Source organism: Gekko japonicus, unplaced genomic scaffold (genome assembly GCF_001447785.1).
Source record: "Gekko japonicus isolate JY-2015 unplaced genomic scaffold, Gekko_japonicus_V1.1 scaffold276, whole genome shotgun sequence".
Classification (NCBI taxonomy): Eukaryota; Metazoa; Chordata; class Lepidosauria; order Squamata; family Gekkonidae; genus Gekko; species Gekko japonicus.
The window spans coordinates 1078536-1094423 of NW_015171510.1; the positions used below are offsets into that span (position 1 = coordinate 1078536).

At 43.6% G+C, this 15888-nt stretch overlaps 1 protein-coding gene across 1 annotated transcript; it reads left to right on the forward strand.

Moving 5' to 3' along the window:
* The first annotated feature begins 4841 nt into the window (after window positions 1-4841).
* On the forward strand, window positions 4842-5630 carry TMEM81 (transmembrane protein 81). Its single transcript, XM_015419337.1, has one exon. The coding sequence runs from the start codon at window positions 4842-4844 to the stop codon at window positions 5628-5630; it is 789 nt and encodes a 262-aa protein (XP_015274823.1).
* Window positions 5631-15888: the final 10258 nt, after the last annotated feature.

The following is a 15888-nucleotide window of genomic DNA, read 5'->3' on the forward strand; positions in this document are numbered from 1 at the left end:
AGAGGGAGAGAGAGAGAGAGAGAGAGGGAGGGAGAGAGGGAGAGAGAGAGGGGGGGGGAGAGGGAGGGAGGGAGAGAGAGATTCAGTTCCCCTGTCATTGCCAGGCCCCAATAGTAGAACTGGGATTCCTTCTCATCTGGTGGTCTGCTGAAAGACTGAGTCATAGATATGCACTGGCTGGCTTATATCCCATGTCTGGTAGTTAATGGTGAGATACTTCTTGCATTTATCCCTAGATTCCTAGCTAAGGTGTTCCTTATGCCAACATTGTGATAGTGCAGGGTGAGGACCATGTCTGTGTTCAAACAGTGATATGAACGTAATGTGTTGGCTCATCAGTGTAATGCTACAGCCTCAGCTGCATAAGCCTGGATTGTGACATCACAATTTGATGATAATACATCAGTTGCACAAAAGCATGAGTGACTGAGCGAACATCATGGAAGAGAGAACAAGGTTAAGAAGTAGAGTCTCTCTCCCTCAATGTGTAGCCTTACCTTGGAGGCTTACTCCTGTGCTGCTTGTTTACTGCAGACGTTTGACTGTAGTTTTTGTCATGCCTTGTAAATTGGAAATGCTTTAAATGACAAGCCAAAATGGTGAAGATGATGCTGTGTGAGTATCACTTCCCTCTTATTTCCTTGCTATCTCACTAAAGGATGAGATTTTGGAGTTCATTCAGGGGCCCTGTTCTTAACTGTAGCACAAATTGATCTTCACTTCTACAGTATTTTTGCTAGGTGAAAACAATATTTGGTGGTTGCCTGTTCCTGTAGTTCAATAGTCTCACAGTGTGATCCTAAAACAATTACACCTTTCTAAGTCAACTCTGCTTTGGATTGTGCTATAAAACTGGAATTAATAGAATTGGATCAAATATACTTGGGAATTAAATTATTTTTAAAAAATAAGACATGTTTTCAGAAGAGGAAGAGGCAACTTCTTAAATTTTGTCTAGGAACTGAAATAGTTATGCTCCTAACCCTTCTGAACTTCCATTTACATGTATCTGCTGCCATAAACTGTTCTAATTGGAACAATGCTGTTGTGGCAGAACTACTGGAGGTTTTTTATATACATACTCAAACCAAGCTTTATGTTGATTGATAATTCTTGTGTTAAGGCATAGGCTGCATTCAGGCATCACAAAAACCCTTCGTAACATTGTGAAGCAGGTTTGTTGACATCTTTGCAAGCATTTCTCCCTTCTCAAGCACAGCACAATTGAACCCCGAGTTGTAGGGTCTTGGAAGTATATTGGCAGGCTGTCCTCTGTAGTTTTTATTGACTAGGGAGGAGAGGCAGCATGATGTAGTAAAGAGTGGCAGACTCTAATCTGGAGAACGGGTTTGATTCCCCACCTGGTGACCCAGTCATAGTTCTCTCAAAACTCAGCCCCACCTACCTCACAAAGAGCTTGCTGTGGGGAGAGTAAAGGAAGGCGATTATAAGCCGCTTTGGGGATCCTTAAGATAGAGGAAAGTAGGATATAAAAACCAACTCTTCTTGTTCTTCTTCATGTATACACTAGCATCTTTAGAAGCAGTGTTGAAGAAAGAGGAGAAAGAGAGAATTTACCTCCCACCCCCCACCCCGGTTGTTTTCCTGTCCTGAAATGGCCCAGGGCAGCTATTTTCTCCATTGGGGAAACTTCAATATACTGATGGGCTACACACTAGTTTTCTCAGTGGAGCAAATAACAATTCCCAGGGATTGTTCAGGTCAGAAAAATGGGGGGTTGGAGGGGGGGGGGATAATCCTCTTATCCCAATACACCAAGTCTATAGCAGAACATCTGTTGACAGTCCTCATGTCTGCCACATGTGTGAATTAGCCCTTTGGGGTGGAGAAACTGGAGAAGTGCTCGAAGTCAGCTAAGGAGACTTTTGGTTGTTTTCTTGGAAAAGAGCAGAGAGAGGGTGGGAGAGTGAGTGAGTGAGTAGACAAGAGGAGGGGTGTTGTAGGGTGAGTCATACACTGTCTGATATAAAATTCAGGTGGGGTAGCCGTGTTGGTCTGAAGCAGCAGAACAAATTTAGAGTCTAGTGGCACCTTTAAGACCAACAAAATTTTATTCAAGGTATAAGCCTTTTGTGTCGAAAGCACACTTCTTCAAATTGGAATAAAATCTCAATGGTTACTTACAGGGAAAAAGAGGGTGGGGGCAGCTATAAGGAGGGGCCACTCAGAGCCAAGGCGCATATGCAGAGCTAAAATTGGATCAGGTGGCCGGTAAGATCAATGGATGGCAGCAAATTAGCATGTAAATGCAAGAGTTAGCAAAGAAATGTGAGAACGAAGCTAGAGTCTTAAAGGTGCTACTGGACTCAAACTTTGTTCTACTGCCTGATATAGAATCTTCAGTGTGCTCTTCCCCAAGGGCAGCAGCTAGGTGAGAGAAGGCAGATCTTGTGGAAAGTGGACAAATCTGGGATTAAAAAAGAATCTCTATTTACCTGTGAAATTCATGGGCTTTCTGAGTCATGTGATATGAGAGGAATGGGTAGAGATTGCCTCATTGAGAGTTACCCTGGGAGTTAGGCTAATTTTGTGCCTGGACATGATTTTATCTTTACTGATTACTGAAGGAAGTTACTTGATTGTCTGATGGCTCTCTACCATATAAGAATAGGCTTTGATTACCCAATAGGAGCCATTCATCTTCTTGATTCCTTACTCCAGGATGATCTCAATGAGTCATGAACCTCCCAGTCTGCAGGGTATCACACCTGGTAGACTTGGGGGGCTATGGATCCCCCAGTTTGCTGAGTCACCTGAAGGACTGTCTCTTCCCATACTGTCCAGCCCTCCAGTTAAGATCTGCCTCTCGAGGCCTGCTGTCTGTGCCCGAAGTGGGGGAAGGGATAGAGACAAGGCATTTTCGGTGCTGGCACCTCTGGAATACTCTCCCCCTTGAGGCTCACCTGGCACCTGCCTTATTGTCTTTCAGGTGCCTGGCTAAAATACATCTTTCGACTCAGGCTTTAATTAGGGGTTTTATCTTTTTAGCTGTCTTATGGTCTGCTTCTGGTTGTCTGCTTTATGAATAGTTTTATGCTGTTTTTATATCCCTGGCTTGTTTTAATGGCCTGTTTTATTTTTATATTGATAATTTATAACTATTTTATTTGTATTCTGCCTTGAGCCAGTTTGGTATAGTGGTTAAGAGTGGCGGCCTCTAATCTGGAGAACCGGAGTTGATTCCCCACTCCTCCACATGCAGCTGCTGTGTGACCTTGGGTCAGTCAAAGTTCTCTCAGAGCTGTTTTCTCATGAGAAGTTCTCTCAGAGCTCTCTCAGCCCCACCACCTACCTCATAGGGTGTCTGTTGTGGGGAGAGGAAGGGAAGGAGATTGTAAACCGCTCTGAGACTCTGAGTGAAAGGTGGGGTATAAATCCAATCTCTTCTTCTTGAGCAAGACTCTAGTGAGGTGACATAAAAATCTCCTAAATAAATACGTACATGAGTTGGTGTTGGCAATAAGAGAAAAAACATTAGTTTTATTTCCTTGAACAATTAAGTAAAGTTCTTTGAGCCTGACCAAGATGGTGATTTTGTGCTGTTCTATATTAGAGTCTTTTCAAGACTTTTGATTTGGGGTTATAGCCTCCTATTTTTCGACGTCTTGAGTGAAAGCATTTTGGCATGATATCCAAATGTAGGTGCCCTGACAGATTAAAGTTTGTTTCTAAACCACAGAATCCCAATTTGTGGAAAAGAAACAAACTCCTATTTGCCCAAGTGCCCACATTTGAATGTCATGACAGATTGGAGATTGTTTGAAGAATTCCAAGACCAAGTTTGCAGTTACATCTGGGGAGGATAAAGGGAAAACACAAGGACGTCAACCAGGGCTGCCAAGCCGCGGCGGGGGATCCGTGCGTCTTCACAGGATCCCTGCCGCGGGGGGGACAGCGATACGCATTGCACCACCGTCGCCAGGATGTGACGCTACTTGTCGCTCTGGCAACGGGACTCCAAACAGCCTGTGAAGATGCACGGATCCCCCGCCGTGGCTTGGCAGCCCTAATGCTGCCTAGGCTGATATTCATTACAGATGTGTATCATGACATCTGAATGCAACCATAGTACTTTGAGTAGAGAACTTTGAGTAGTGATCTGCCCTCCTAGTGGCTATACCTTTATTATCCCATGTCACAGTTGCTACCTGATTGGAGAACAATCAAGGCTCATGTTGAATAATTTAATGTGGGGCTGTGTAGATGTAAAAGGATGGGAGGCAAAATTTACATTAATAAATTCCATTAATTTTTAACATTCTGGATTGGATCCAATGTACTGCAAATAGAGTAAAGCCCACAGGATGGGAATTTCCTGTTTCTTCCTTCTTTCCACTGTATCCCACTGAACCTTAGAAATTCTGCTCCTCAGAGCCATGAACAGTATTGGGGAGGCTGAAGTGGGGGTCTTCAGTAGGAGGCAGGAATTAGCAACAATTGCCCCTTCCTCTGCCAGTGGAAAGTGCCAGTAGGCCAGCGAAGAAGCGTCTTTGGATCCAACCCATTATTTCCATTGTGCAAGGATATCTTTGTTGGTAGGGTGCAAACCTTTATATATTGCCTCCCACAGAATTGTCAAATGAAGCATAACATAACATAATGACATAGTCTAAGTAGCCTGCTCATTAAATTGCCTTTTCTTTAGCAGTGTATCACTTGAAGCCATCTTTGCTTTCTGAGGATTTCTCACATCTAGGAAACTGGTGCAAGAAGAGTGATCAGCTATAAATGTCAGAAGTTTTTAGAATATGTACACAGAATGGCAGTTAGGATATTTAATCAAGCTAGAAAAGGGATTCTAAAAGGACTCTGCAAACACGATGAACACAGAAACACATTTGACCCTTGGAACATTGGTGTTTGCCTTTTTTGTGCCACTATCAATAGCTTCTATGGAGTCAGTAACCATTCCCAAAGAGATGAGGACAGCTACAGCTAGGCTTTTAGTCAGTTCCACAAGCTGTAGTGTCACTTGTGGCCTGGGCTATAAGGTAGAGGAAATATGTGACATTGGATCTGATGGTAAAAGAAGATACTGCACCCTACGGCGAACTGAATGCTTGACCAACTGGCTTTGTGGAGTGAGGCACTTCACCGTCCTTGTTGGTAAGCCATTTAAGCTCAGCTGCCTGACCTCTGAGGAGATTGGCCCTGAGACTCAGAGCTTCAGCTATACCTGGAGGCTGGCCAGAGGTATCATCACCACAGACGATGCTCTTTTTGTGCCTTTCAAGACTCCCGGCTATGTCATTGAGCTTTCTCCAGCTGAAGAATATGATGCAGGGACCTATAGATGTGATGTGCAGCTCATGAAAACCTATAAACTAGTCAAGAGAATCTATTTTGGGCTTCGGGTGATCCCTGGTAACTTGGTGGATCTCAACTTTGAAAAATCCTTGACTCTGGAACAGAAACCAGAAGCTGAGAACAAAACCCAACAGAACACAACCATTGCTCTTTTCAAGTGGCAGCATTACTCCTGGCGACAGAGAGCATTGCTGGTGTTTCTGGCAGGCATTGGAAGTGGTGTCTTAGGAGGTGCGTTGTTGGGAACCTTTCTCCATTCTTTGCTGAAGAATCGTCGTAAATCTGAAAGTGTAGACAAATGAACTGCAGTATCTTGTCTTGCTAAACATGATATTCTGTACCTTCATGATGGTTAGCTTCGTAATCCATCTGGAAAAGTACTTGACGACCTTTCAGTAATACTTTGGTTTATAGACTATGTCAGCCTAATCAAACTGAAATACACAATGAAATTTTCATTGGCTCTGCATGTCCAAGTTCCCCTTTAAGTCAGCCCTCTGACACTTGGCCACCAATATAGCTTCCACTACTAGTAGGTTATTATACATTTTTTTAAAAAAATAAAATAAGGAATATCCCAAAGTAAAGTAGGGATTCCTGGCAAACATCCACTTCTAGTTGCATTCATTGGACTAGAGGCAAAATAAACATCTGTGCCATGGAGGGTCTTTGGCTCTGATTTCCATTTTATTGAGTTCTGCAAGAGGGAACAAAAATCATATAGCTTCATTTTTGTTTTATTACGCCCTATGCTGTTCGTTCTCTCTCTCTCTCGCTCTCACTCTCTCTCTCTCTCTACACACACACACACATACAGAGAGAGAGAGATTGGCTTTTGCTGATTTTATTGTTGCCAACCACCTTTGGTTCCGGTGTTTTAGGGAGAAAGTTGGCTTATAAATATTTTAAATAAATAAAATTAATTTGCCAAGGGGTGCTCTATCAAAATGTAGGGGGGGGATTTTTTTTTTTTTATGGAAGGCACATGGGACCAAGGGCTGTTGCTTAGATACAAGATAAGGGAATGAGCAGGTTCTAGAAAACTTGTTTCTCCTTTTTACCTGTGCCTACTTCTGTGACAAGACCGAGTCGCCTTGGCAAATACTCATGTATTGTATGGGAACTGGGAAGATATTTCTACAAACCTACTAAGATCTTTAAAGGTGGCCACCAGTGCTATTAAGATATTGATCTGAAGTGATTTGGTTGAAATTTAGAATTGAGTTCAGCATCTGAAGTTTCTGGCTCATTATGAATTAAGCCCAAACCTCACAGAAGTTCACGCTGAATTTATACTAGCTCATGCCTAGAGCCCCAGAAACCCACCTGACATTGGTAAGAAGGGCTGCTGCAAGGTCCTTTATTATGCTGCAGTAGTAGTGTTTCTGTGTGTGTGTTTTGCTGCTACCACCAGGCACGTTTTGGAGGGAGGGAGAGGAGTACAAAGGAGTTTGGTCTTTGGAGGCCTCCCAGTGTGCTGCCCCACAGAGGCTGGGTGGCAAAAGGTGGTCTTTCTACATGATTTATCTGGTTTTACTCCAGGGTTGCTTTACTGTGTGAAGTGGGATCCCCATAGAGTTGCCAACCTCCAGGTGAGGCCTGGAAATCTCTCAGAATTACAACCAATCTACAGAAGCTGGGCTGCGGTTCTCCTCCTTGAGCCCCGGATCTTGCCCTGAGCAACCAGATACTCAGACCCATAGCCAGGATTTTTTGTTGGGGGGGGGCTTTTAAATTCCTTGGGAGGCACTGGCTAATTTAATTGAAGTATTATTGGTGCTTGGGGGGCAACAGTGGGAGGGCTTCTGGAGGTTTGGCCCCGCTGGTGGACCTCCTGATGCTACCTGGGTTTTGGCCACTGCGTGACGGAGAGTGTTGGACTGGATGGGCCACTGGCCTGATCCAACATGGCTTGTCTTATGTTCTTAAGACAGAGATCAGTTCCCCAGGAGAAAATGGCTGCTTTGGAGGGTGAACTCTATGGCTTAACATCCCTGCTGAGGTTCTTCCCCTTTGCAAACCCCTCCTTCTCCAGGCTGCACCTCCAAACCTTCAGGAACTTCCCAACATGAAGTTGGCAATCATAAATATCTGTGGTGCCCACCAACACTTTGCCAAGTGTTTTTTATAAGCAGGGCCAAGTTGGGCTTTTCTCCAGCAGGGCTTCTAATTGGACATTGGAGATCTGGTTGGCTGTGCACATTCAAAACCAAAAATATCTTCAGCAGCAGCTGACACCACAGCAAAAGGATCTTCTGTGTGGCTGAAGCTGTGAATAAGTAAGAAAATATTTTTAGACCATATGTTCATTTAAAAAGGTGTCATGTTAAGCAGAACTTCTGCCTAAAATGAGTATGCATTACTATTAGATTTATGCATAACCAAACTCTCTAGTATTTTGTGGTTGGTTCCACATCCTGTAGCAGCCATTTTGTGATTGTCCCTATTCCCTTATGTCAGAATTACAAAGGTGCCCACAGGTGCAAAAAGATTGGAAACACCTGGAGTAAAGACAGAAGTGCAGTTTAGCCCCAGAAAAGCTACAATAGCTTGTCCTTTATCATTAACTAGAAATAAGGCCCGTTGTGGAAATAAATACAACGGGAGCTAGAAAGAGGCTCTGGGAGAGTGCTCTGGCTTTGAGCAAACAGTGTCAGTTTGCTGTGGCGACCTCAGCAGGGTATAATGACAGAGTCCACTGTTTTCTCCAGAGGGACTGATCTGTGCTACCTGAAGAGCAGTTGTAATTTTGAGTGATCTCTAGCCCTCACCTGGACAGTGGCAACAATTGTTACCCAGGCTCCACCCCTCAAATCTCCAGGAATTTCCATACCTAAAGCTGGCAATGCACCAAACAATTCCTAAAGATTTTCCAACACACTACTCTGTCGATACATGGTAACAGTTTGAATTAGCACCAGAGCTTTAAGTGCTCTCCAGCTGTCACCTGGAGACTGGCAACAGCTTGTTTGGAGGGTGGGGAGTATGGCATTGTATCTGTCTGAGGTCCCCCTCTTCCTCCTCCTCCTCAGACCCCACCCACAGCAGGCTTCATCCCTAAAATATCCTGGAAGTTTCCAACCTGGAGTTGGCAACCCTATGTCCTTTCCAGGCAACCATCAGCCTACCTTTATCTGCCTGTCTGTCTTCAGGTTTACATCCCCCCCCAGCCTCTGCCTAGGGAAAGGGCAGTCTTTCCCTGCAGTGGGAACCAAAGCAGCTGACATCATTCTCCTCTCCCCCGTATGATCCGCACAACTACCCTATGAGGTATGTTAAGGTTGAAAGTGTGTGAATGGTCCATAATCCCCCAGGCAGCTTTTAAAATATGAACCTGGGACCTGCACACCACCAGAATACAGCAGGTTCCATATGAAACTGACATTCCAACTGCCTTGCGGGTGGGGGGGGGGAGTTTGAGGTGTGGAATGGAGTGAAGTCCAATCTTCTTCCATATGCAAAAGACCTTGAAACGCTGAGCGGGACTGCACAAAGCAGCCAGTCAACCCAACCAGCGTCTTCTGACTGACAGTTCAAGCGTCCATACACTAAAGGTGTGCATTTTAGAATGTTGGCACCCACTACTCTTTTATAATAAGGGAGAGATTTTTGCTGTCAAGTCACAGCTGACTTAAGGCAACCCCTCAGGATTTTCAAGGCAAGATGTTCAGAGGTGGGTTGCCATTGCCTGCCTCCACAGTACAACCCTGGTACTCTTTGGCGGTCTCCCATCCAAATACTGACCAAAGCCAACTCTGCTTAGCTTCCAAGAGCTGATGAGATTGGACAAGCCTGGGCTACTTAGGCCAAGGCAGCTTGTCCTAGCTTACCATAAATAATGAATTAAGGCTAAGCATTGTTTTCAGGAGCATGCTCTCTGCTCTGTGTTTGTGTTCTGTTACTACAATTTGATAGTAGTGCCTGCTGTCAGAAAACAAGAACCAAAACCCCAGGAAAAGGGGCAGTGGGGGACATTAAAAAAAACCCCTTACATGTGCTTCCATCCAAAGCTTATGTCCATTGCAGAACTCAGCCCACAAGTCTTTGTTCTCAAACCAGGTAACTAATCATGCATGTAAAGGAACAGGTTGGGATAACAATTATATAACAGTTTGTGAAGGCACAGTTAAATTGGCAAGAGTTTATAGAGAGACACTTCAGGTTTTCACAATATTTGAATAAAAGAGGTCATTATACCTGTCAAAGTGTAGGTTACCAATTTTCCCTGCTTGCCAGGCTGGCTGGTGCTCGCTCGTGCTTATAAAAGGTTCCTGTTGCACTTGGCATTGTTCAGCTGTGATATAACAGCATTGTCAAGTTTCTGACTGCACTGCCAGCCTTTTGATTGTGTCTTCTTCAACTTATACCATTTGCCTGGAAATAAGTCACACCTGAGAAACTTGCTAAGTCTTTGAAGATCTTTATTCAAGAACTGTGTGCTACTGTAGCCAATAACTTTTAGTCATAGTATACTTACAATGCTTGCTCTTTTTTTGTTGTTTTCTTTAAAAAAATAGTGTACAAAGTTACTGAAAAGAAACTGTCCCTATTTCCTGTACAATACAGTCCGAGTAGAAGTAGCAAAGCAGGGTCGTTATATGTGGTGGAAGGTTTTTGACTGCAAGGGTATACTTAAGATAATGCAAGGCCTCAAAGTGTTCCTTAGGCAAAGGGAGGAAGCAGAGTCCTGTTCAGAATCAAAAGCCTTCAGTCAATTTTGTCATAGTGGTGTGGCTGCGGTAGGCCCCTCCCCCCTCATACAGGGTATGGGGCGTTCAGCCTCAAATTCATGGTCATAGTTCTTAGGTGCACATCTGACACTCGTCAAAACTATTGCACAGACATACAGTGAGAGTACTCATTGCTGGCACTGAAACATACTCCTAGGGGACAATTGAATGGCCACTTAGGGCATTGCAGCCCCTTAATTTTATTATGGTCATTGAGCTACTTCCTAAAATAGGGAAAATATACTTTTGAACTGAACAACTGGTCGTACCTGCCACAACACACATTAACGACACCCCTAACTTTGCTTGACCCTTGATGCTGAATCTTATGGAGAAAACCTCATAACCAACAGTAGACAAAAATATTTAAAGGAAGATAGGCAAAATAGATTTCTGCTAAAAATGTGATTATAAATCTTATGGTACTTAAAATGAGTAAAATGTTCAAAGCAATGTTTTGGTATGTGTTAGTTTTATGGGGCACAGATAGTGTTAGTTGCAACTTATGATAATGCTTTGTTAAACTTATTTAGGCGTTAAATGGATTTCGAATTGGGAAAATGTACATTTGCATTCAGTTCCTAAATTCCTTGCTTAGGGAAATTGCAAGCATCCAGGAATGAAATACATCTAGAGAAAGGCATGTCCCTGAACATATGAAGAGCCCCTATCTCAACATCAGTGCCCATCAATTACCGACACAGCAGCCTTTTGCTTGGGCAATGGAACCAAGCTACATGTGAAAGTATTCATGGGATTGTGGTGAACATTTTTTCCCCATGCCACGAAATGTCTTAAAATGCTGATGCGGTATGTAAGCTTGAATGTGTACTATATAGTTTTATTTATAGATGACAGGGTGGGGTTATGAATGTAAATGTAACATAAGGAATACACTTTTATGAATGAGAAATAACACACATTCTAGAAAAATAAAACAAAATTGTACATATAAATATACACACATCCACATACAAATAATGACAAGAATATAATATGCAACATGGAGTAGTAGCAGTTCATGTTTTAAAATACTGTTTAAGTTTTAATTATATTAGATGATCAGTCTAAAAACTAGAGTGACACTCGTGGAAACAGTCAACTGGTAATGTGGGAGATCTTTTCCATTCAATGTGTCACATGTGAAGTTTGTCCATGGGATGTAGTTCGGCAAAAGAAATGTATGGAAAATGTACTGACTTGCCTCACAAGGCAATGCTGATGTCTGCTAATGTGTCCAGTGGCTCTGGTTTTGTCATGCCCAGTTCCATCCCATCCACACAGTCACCAAACTGCAATCGATTATTTTAGCAGCACAGCCACTGATACCAGCAGAAGATTCAGCACAGTGCTCAGTTTCTTTGAAGTCAAGCAGAATTTAAGTCTCCCAGCTTGGATTGTAGAATACAACTAAATACATTTTCCTGGAGTAATTACCATTATCAGTCACTGTATACAGCAGTCTAAAATACGGTATGCCAAAACACATCTACACACTGCACAAATGCCTACTTTTTGCATGCTTTTAGATAAGGGCATGAAACAACTACCCTGGAACACAACATGGCTGTATTCTCTCTTCCTAATTCTGTCTGTTGGGACAGTTGCCCTTCCCTGCCTTCCATTCCATTCTGCAGTCAAAATCTCCTGTCATGTTGGGGTGGGGGTGGGGCAAGATATTAAATGCAAAAAAAAGGTAACTGAATATGTTCATAGCACTTTGAAGGCTTCCAAATGCTTCATGTGCATTATCATTTCAGCAATTCTAACAAACAACCCTGGAAGGGAAGTTAGTAATACTGTCCCTGTATTACTGATGGTGGAGAGATTGTGGGTTTCCTGAAGCTTCCTAAGTTAAAGCATGGGGGCAGAGGCAAGTTTTGAACCAAGAAACTGTTGGTTAACAGCTCAGTCTCTGCCATTCTTCTGCACTGGTACCCAAAGAAGATGTATCCAACAGTTCACCACGAGCTGGTTGTATTTCTTCACACTGATTTCTCCCATCCATGAGAAAGAAGTGATGAGAAAGGCAGCCTACACTGCCAGATCTCCTCCTGAGGGGGAGAAGGAAAAAGACCCCTTGGAAGGAAACAAACAAGACAGGAGTAGCAACGTTCCCCGGGAAAACTTTCTTGTCTAAGGGTGTGGGCAGGGCTCTTTTTGTAGAAAAAGCCCCGCAGGAATTCATTAGCATAATACGCAATTAGGCCACACCCCCATGTTACCAGAAGTGTGGTTATCCAGCCACACCCACCTTTTGCTTGTTATTCTGTTTACCTTGTTTGTTGTCAAAACCCAGGGCTTTTTTTGTAGCAGGAACTCCTTTGCATGTTAGGCCACAAACCCCTAATGTAGCCAATCCTAATGAATTTCTGCTGTTGGGTGTGGCCTATTATGCTAATGAGTTCCTGCTGGGTGTGGCCAACTTGGGAGCCAGCTGGAACTCCGTTCCTGTGGGTTCCTGCCCAAAAATAGCCCTGGGTGTGGGACATACGTGCCCACATTGGGTACAGAATTTTGCTCTGCTCCTCTGCCTATTCCAGACAATGAAAACCTTTTCACGGCTTCCTTAACAGAAACACACCATCAAGCTCAGCAGCAGTCGATGGGGCAGTACCAGGACTTGTTCTCCTCCAATGACTATTTTGAGCAGAATGCAAGCTATTGGCATCATATTGATTCATGGCACTAGTTAAGTTACTCTAAAGTGGTTACATTGCCAGAGCAAACCTGACTGTAGTAGAAGAAACTAATACAGTAAAAAATTAAAAAATATATACAGTGCAAGACCATGGTGCACATCACAAGTTTGGGAATAGCGCTAGTAGCCAAGAAAGGCAACACCAAGCAAGGCTTACATATGCCTCACAGAAAGCTAGTGTGCTGGGTTTGGGTCTGAGTAGTCCAAGTTCTAACTTCTGCTCAACTCTGAAGGTCACTGGGTGGCCTTGGACAAGTCTTTCTCAGTCAAAAATTTAAAATGCTTCTCAGATTCTTGAAGGAAGAGGTGAAGAAAACTTTAAAAAATAGTAACAGCAGTAACCAATCTGCCAAAAACCCCACAAAAATATACCAAATTTTCAACAAAAATAGAATAACTATTAACATAAAACATACAAATATATAGCTATAAAATTACATTTGAGCAGAAGCGGTTCTGTTAGACAGAACTATTGTAACAGTCCACAAGAAAGAGCAAAAATAATGATAGAAGGGCTAATTCACATTTTAAGTAAGTAACTCGGTATCTGCAGTAATGTAAACTGTGAAGAGAAAACATACATTTCTAACCACTTCAGGACTGGCAGTGGGCATTCAGGCCAATCATGGCTCCTTGACACATGGCCACTCCTGACTGTTTAGAGATCCATACTTTCCCTTCCCAGATATGTGATATTAATGGAAGATGGGTGAGCTCTGAGCTCTTTGCAGGACAAAAATCAATGCAGACCAACCAATAAACTTTTTGCATAACCTGTGAATCAACAAAAATTAAGATGACAACACAGACTAAGATGAGAACATGCATTCTACTAAAGGAGGATGGCATCCATACCATAAACATTTGGTCCCAACTGACTAGAAATGTTACAACAATATTGTTCATCTTGTAGCTCTGCCATATCAATCAGTTCTCCCCTCTTTCATGTACTGACACTATGACATTTGCCATCATATCTATCCCATTCAAAAAGTCCCATTTGGCTTGTGCTGTATCAGACTTACTCATATTTAGGGCTGAGCAAAAATTAATGGGTTAGATGGACCAGTGTTCTGAGTTTAGGATATTCTCACTTTGTATTTCTATGTTGTTACTTTAGTATATGGGGAAATGTTTTCCTCAAGCCGCCCATGTGTGTAAGGTTGGCGATGAAGCGAAAAGAAGGTACAGTGCATTCTAATCATTTGCTTATGGAGACAAAATCTCCAAGCTCAACAAGGGTTTGCTCAATTTCCTTACAGCAAGAGAAAATGAGGGTGAATCAGAGATGCATAACATGATTCCAAGATTAATCTTATTAGTTCATTTAAAAAACATTGGGGGTATAAATTCCATGTCTTCTCCTTCCTTATTCTATAGCCCCGAAGATGCACAGCACTCTGAACTAAATTAACTAGCTAAGCATATTCAGAACAAACTTTAAGTTCCCAAGGAACAATCTGAGAAAATAAAGCTGTTAAACAGTAATCTCATGGCCACAATCAAAGAGTCAGTTCTTCTACAGAGAATGATCAGGTCATCAACTGTGCACACTGTGAGGACTTCCAGGATTAGAGGCAGTACACCCCAAGTTGGGGCAGCTGCTGGGTCCTGGGACCCACTGTTGTCAACCCCCATTCCAAGCACCCTTCCCCCACCCACTCATGAGTGCTTTACCACCCATGCTCCCAGTTGCATGTACTGCTCAGCCAGGGCTCTTTTTGTAGAACAAGCCCAGCAGGAACTCATTAGCATAATAGGCCACACCCAAGAGCAGAAACTCATTAGCATATTAGGCCACATCCCTGACAGCACAGCTAATTAGCATATTAGGTAGGGCTGCCAAATGCAGCCAGGGGGGCAGGGAATCCCCCGTTTCGGAGCCCCGATTCCCGGCGCGCCGGAATCGGGGCCCGGGGGAAACCCCACCCCCGCATGCGCGCCACCCGGAAGTGACGTAGCACGCTGGGGGCGGAGCCACGCCGTTTGAGGGGAAAACAAAGAGTTTTCCCCTCAAATGGCAGCCATTTGAGGGGAAAACTCTTTGTTTCCCCCTCAAACGGCGTGGCCCCGCCCAGCATGTGACGTCACTTCTGGTGACGTCCTGGCGGCGCGCGCGCATCCACGAGCATCTCCCAGAGCGGACAGAAGATCCCCCAACGGCAGGTATTTTTAATTTGGCAACCCTAATATTAGGCCACACCCCCATGTTACCAGAAGTGTGGTCATCCAGCCACACACACCTTTTGCTTCTTATTCTGCTTACCTTGTTTGTTGTCAAAACCCAGAGCTTTTTTTGTAGCAGGAACGTCTTTGCATGTTAGGCCACACACCCCTGATGTAGCCAATCCTAATGAGTTTCTGCTGTTGGGTGTGGCCTATTATGCTCATTAGTTCCTGCTGGGCGTGGCCAACTCAGGAGCCAACCGGAACTCCGTTCCTGTGCGTTCCTGCCCAAAAATAGCCCTGCTGCTCACGAAGGGCACGCAGGTGGTACATGGTGGTGGCACTTCCAGTTGTACACACAGCCCAGCACCATCAAGGAAAGGGCATACAGGTGGTGGTGTGGCACAAGGGTAGGTATCCTGTTGTGACGGGAGGGGAGCCCCCATCCCACCACAAACCCAGAGGACTTCCTTGTGCATTCCTTGTTGATGAAATGGCATGTCAATTTAATGCATAAACCTAGCTCTCAAGTCCAAGCCCAGTCAATGATACTGTGTCTTACGAGGAGGTGGCAACTGGCTTCTGCAGTGGTCTTCTTTGTCTAACACATTCAAATGTCCTTGCAGGCCTAATCCTGAACTATTTCTTGATGCAAAACTTTCTTTGGTTCCTCTTGTGGGCAACATCATTATTTCAAGAACTCCAGAGTGTGAAAAAGAAGGAAAGAAACCAAAATAAAACACAAGAAGTGCTAAATGATAAATATTGAGATATGGGTGACCAATGAGAGATGCACCTCTTGGCATAAATGTGCTGTTGGCCTACAGCAGTACAAGGTGTACGCCAAATTAGGGAACAAATGTAATGTTCTCAGCATTAGTGGTGAACCATCCATTTTCTCACTTCTTCCAACTCATTCACGCTTTACCTTTGAGTATAGTCCTTGGTTCAATTCTGGCTGCA

What these genes read in the sequence shown, in the direction of transcription:
- TMEM81 (XM_015419337.1), top strand. Translation starts at nt 4,842, where the DNA reads ATGAACACAGAAACACATTTGACCCTTGGAACATTGGTGTTTGCCTTT.